This window comes from Vigna umbellata, chromosome 1 (assembly GCF_029865625.1).
Source record: "Vigna umbellata cultivar VRB3 chromosome 1, Vumbellata_1.0, whole genome shotgun sequence".
In the NCBI taxonomy this organism is placed as follows: domain Eukaryota; kingdom Viridiplantae; phylum Streptophyta; class Magnoliopsida; order Fabales; family Fabaceae; genus Vigna; species Vigna umbellata.
This window is the reverse complement of record NC_142165.1, coordinates 93,597,991-93,602,110: the sequence shown is the minus strand read 5'-3', so window position 1 is coordinate 93,602,110 and position 4,120 is coordinate 93,597,991. Positions and strand designations below refer to the sequence as shown.

Below are 4,120 nucleotides of genomic sequence, written 5' to 3'. Positions count from 1 at the left end.
CTGATTGAGTTCTGAAACAAAACTCACATAAAGTCACGTGGCATTGGCTTTCTGGATAAACTAGACCCCACCCATGACTCACATTATTCTCAAACTTCAACCACGTGAAAGTGTACAGATGGAACTGCTGCGCCAAAAAATATACCTATTAATATTTATTAGTCAAGATATAATTAAAAAGTATAGTAGTTTAAACATTATGATTTAATTGTGACTAAATTTATTTGGTCTTTTCCATCAAACGATTGATGCCACCAACAAACATCAAAGCAAATTTTCCGTTTAAAACTCTAGAACCTTCAATCTTTTTATTTCATAATTAGACGAGTGGTCAATTTTTCGTTAGACCCTTTATCAAAATTATCAAATTCAAAATTAAATATAAGTACTCAATTGAAAGAAAAAAAATAATCAGAAACGTAATTAAATTTTGTCAAATAGTTTAGCATCTCTTATTTACTAATTTAATTTAAAAACTGGTATTATTCTAATATAAATTATACTGTCTCAACAGCGAACGTTTTACTCTCAGGAAAAATCTCGCTGTCTGATTTCCCAATGTCATTGTCAAATTAGAAGAGGTCATTGATGTTCTAATATAATTTAACTGCACGTTGGTGTTCTTTTTGCAAGAATCATTGGTAAATGTAGAATGTGATGATGATGATGAAGCAGCAGCATGATGGAGATATTTATATACATAATAGGGATAAATTGTGATTTGCATGTTAACATACACAGTATAGTGGTTAGCTCGGTTTTCAGCTTCATGCTGAAATTTGAGAAGCGAGGGTTGTTATACATCGAGCCAAGAAGCGTTTCATGCTCCTTTTGAGTTCTCATTTTCCAACACAGGTATCTTCATTGTCGATGACATTGTAGTACAAGGAAGATACCATGCCATCAAACTTTGAAACTACTTGATGAGTTGATAAGCCACAATATCGTTTCCCCAGACGAGCAATAAAGATATCCACGATCTTCTTGAACATGGAGTCTTCTTGGATCAGTGGTTGCTCTACAAACTCAACCAGAGGCATCCACTGCATCACATCACCCATAACAGTTTTTTGAAACTCAGATCAGTGAAACTTTGAATGCAACAAGACATATAAGGATACCACCTCAGTAAAAGTTTCCATTAATTGTCTTCATGAGTAAGAATATCTCACCTTTGCTGCTTCAATTTCAAGATCATCAACAATGATCTCAGATGACAGGGGTCTTAGCATGCAGATGAAGAACAAATCTGACTTCTCAAAGGCCACATTATGAGCATGCCTACAATTGATGAAGAAATCCATCAGACCTTGAAGATAAATACAACAAAACTGTGGCAGTACTGAAGTAAAAGGTAAATCATGTACCACTCTCACCTTACTAGATTCTGTCACTAAGTACTTTAACCCATCCAGTAATCCAATTACTATAAATTATTTACTATGAATCGAGTATATAAACAGAATGAATAGTTATAGTTTCAAATTTATTTTATTAAAGAAAAGTTCCACTTTCTTGATGGCTGGGAGTATGAACGGAGTTGTTACCTAAATGCTATGACTTCAATGAACTCTGTATCGATCTGCAACATAAAACAGCTAGCATAAAAAGAAAGCCCCTCGGAGAATTGAAACTTAGCATACAACCCCATGAATAAATTCAATTCCAATTTGCACCCCAGGAAAACATAAAATTTCATCAAACTTACCCCAGTTTCCTCCTTCACTTCTCTTACAGCTCCAGTATATATCTCCTCTGCCTGAGACAATATTCAAACAGGTAAGTGATAAAGAATTCAAGTTGAAATAGAATTACAGAAATGAGATAGCCATTTAACAGCATCTCTAATTTGGTCTTTATATTTCATTTCAAGAGCATTTAAAGAAAATTAAGTGAAGGTACACGTTAAATACCTCAAGAATGAATCCGGTTGGTATCTTCCAAAGACCAAGAGTTGCTGGAGAGCAGTGTTTCTCTTGTACTACAAGCACCTTCATAAATTTTTAAACAGAAAATTACACAAATATCAGTTTCTGCATGATTTAAATGTGTTTGCTTCCGTCTAATGTTTACTATATTAGAAGCAACCATACTTCATTTTTGTCGTTGATGACAAACCCACCAACTCCAACTTGATGAGAGGCATTCGCTGGAAGCATGCTGGGTCCTTCAGGAATCCAGTAAGTTAACATCACATATCCTGGTTCGGCATGGTGGTATTGGAAGCCTTCCTGAGACCAAAATGAGGTTACTAATAAGCTACCATTTGCATATCTATTTTGTTTATTTTGTCAATAGTAGATATGTTAAAAGTTGAGTTACCTTAACAGCAATTGGAACAAGGTCAGATTGCTCTAACTGCAACTTAAGCCAAATTCCCTTTTTTCCCTGTAAATGATCAGATATCTTAATGCATAACATAGAAGCAGACGCAGTCTCAAAATATAAAGTAAATGGAAAATACTGATATGTCTTTGTTTTCTCAAACATGACTTGTTTCAAACGAAGAAACACCAGAATCACATTAAGAGGTGACTGATTTGCAAGTAGCACAGTTCATGTTAGGGAGGATGAAAACATGGACAGAGAATTTACCATCTTTTTCCACTGAAAGAGAGACAAACGCAACAAAGATGCGAAGGTATATGGGTTGGATGGTATCCTATCTGAATCAACGACAACTCCCCCATATTCATCATCAAAAGCATCAAGTACTCTCAGATTTCTGTAATAGAAGCTCGAAGTTGAGCCATTGGTTCCGTTAATTCTACGGAAACTCGTTTCTGCTGCAAGATTATCTTGACCAACTGAACTACTTACAACTTCATTTGTGAAATATGCCTTGTCCGAACCACTGTAAGTCCTCAGAAACAACCCTGAAATTAAACATTGGAAGGCATTAAACTCACAGTCCTATTCGACCCCCAAAAAATCCAAAACAATTTTTTTTTTTCAAACAAGAAGCATATCTTCCCACATTCTTTGAAGTAGAAAAAAGGGGGCATCAAATACTAGTAAAAATGTCAACTTTAGAAACGAATGAACGAAATTAACCATGGCTTATACCTACCTCATCAGCTACAATTAGTTCAGATATTCAGTTTTACTGATAAAAAAACTAAAACAAGAAGCTCAAACTAACAAGCAGGTCCAGTATCATAAAAAGAAATAAAAACAACGAAAATCAAAGGGGAAAAAAATAGAAGAATAAAACCTCCGAGAATTTGGGCAATTGTTAGTTACCTCTGCGGCACTTGAAGTGGGTAGAAAATTTAACTCCAACTTTGTGCCTGAAAGTGGAGATGAAAGTAGAATAGGATCTTCCAACACGGGCAACATCAGATGTGGACACAGAACTAGAAGAGAACGATTTGAGCTCCATCTAAATCAGAGGTCCGAACTCAACTCACAACCCAAATCTCACCTATCTGACACAAGCACACTGAATCACTGTCCAAATGTAACTATGCTATGGAGGGTAACCGCGTACATACAACAATCTTCACGAAATTCTAAGCAACCTTAGCAGGTATCGAACCTTGACTTGACTAAAGAAACATCACGGTCATGGTCGTGATCATGCTCATGGGACTCATCGTTTTTTCTGAGCGGACTATACCTTCTCTACCAATGCTAGAGTCAAGAAGCTTGATAAGCCAACTAGGGTGCCAACAAATTATACAAGATATAATTTCAGCACAATCCACATTGGGACAAACTAGTTTTGACAGCACTTGGCTACTCAAATTAGTGGTGCACATTGAAAGATGTGTGGTTGTGAGTCATATAATGTCAGAAATATCACCAGAAACGCAACAAATTGAAAGTTTGTTAATTTCTTTCTTTGTCGGGAATTATAATATAATAAGTTATACTATAGTAATAAATGGAGAAAACGAGGGAAGTTATTTATTCAGGTTAATGATAGCGGAGTGCTCTATAGCATTTGAGAGACCGTGATTAATTATTCTACTGTCAACTTCTTAATTTTTAAATTCGACTTTATATTATTAATGTGGCTTCTTTTCTCTCAAATATACTTTTTTATACATTAATCATAACTATCTGGGAGGATATTCTTTGACAATTCCAGAGAGAATATCCATGACATAAATAAAAA

At 35.2% G+C, this 4,120-nt stretch overlaps 1 protein-coding gene across 1 annotated transcript; it reads right to left on the bottom strand.

The window, feature by feature from the left end:
- Positions 1 to 658: 658 nt before the first annotated feature.
- Positions 659 to 3,674, bottom strand: NUDT8 (nudix hydrolase homolog 8). Its single transcript, XM_047324882.2, has 9 exons — positions 3,244 to 3,674; positions 2,596 to 2,876; positions 2,323 to 2,388; positions 2,094 to 2,231; positions 1,914 to 1,991; positions 1,709 to 1,759; positions 1,548 to 1,582; positions 1,173 to 1,281; positions 659 to 1,043 (listed from the first exon to the last, which is right to left on the bottom strand). The coding sequence occupies exons 1-9, from the start codon at positions 3,380 to 3,382 to the stop codon at positions 840 to 842; spliced, it is 1,101 nt and encodes a 366-aa protein (XP_047180838.2). The 5' UTR covers positions 3,383 to 3,674; the 3' UTR covers positions 659 to 839.
- Positions 3,675 to 4,120: the final 446 nt, after the last annotated feature.

Excerpts from the sequence above, each read along its gene's own strand:
- NUDT8 (XM_047324882.2), bottom strand. The coding sequence starts at position 3,382 with ATGGAGCTCAAATCGTTCTCTTCTAGTTCTGTGTCCACATCTGATGTT. Across the intron at positions 1,583-1,708 it reads AAGTGAAGGAGGAAACTGGG|ATCGATACAGAGTTCATTGA; the intron begins GTAAGTTTGATG and ends TTTATGTTGCAG. Across the intron at positions 1,282-1,547 it reads ATTGAAGTCATAGCATTTAG|GCATGCTCATAATGTGGCCT; the intron begins GTAACAACTCCG and ends CATCAATTGTAG.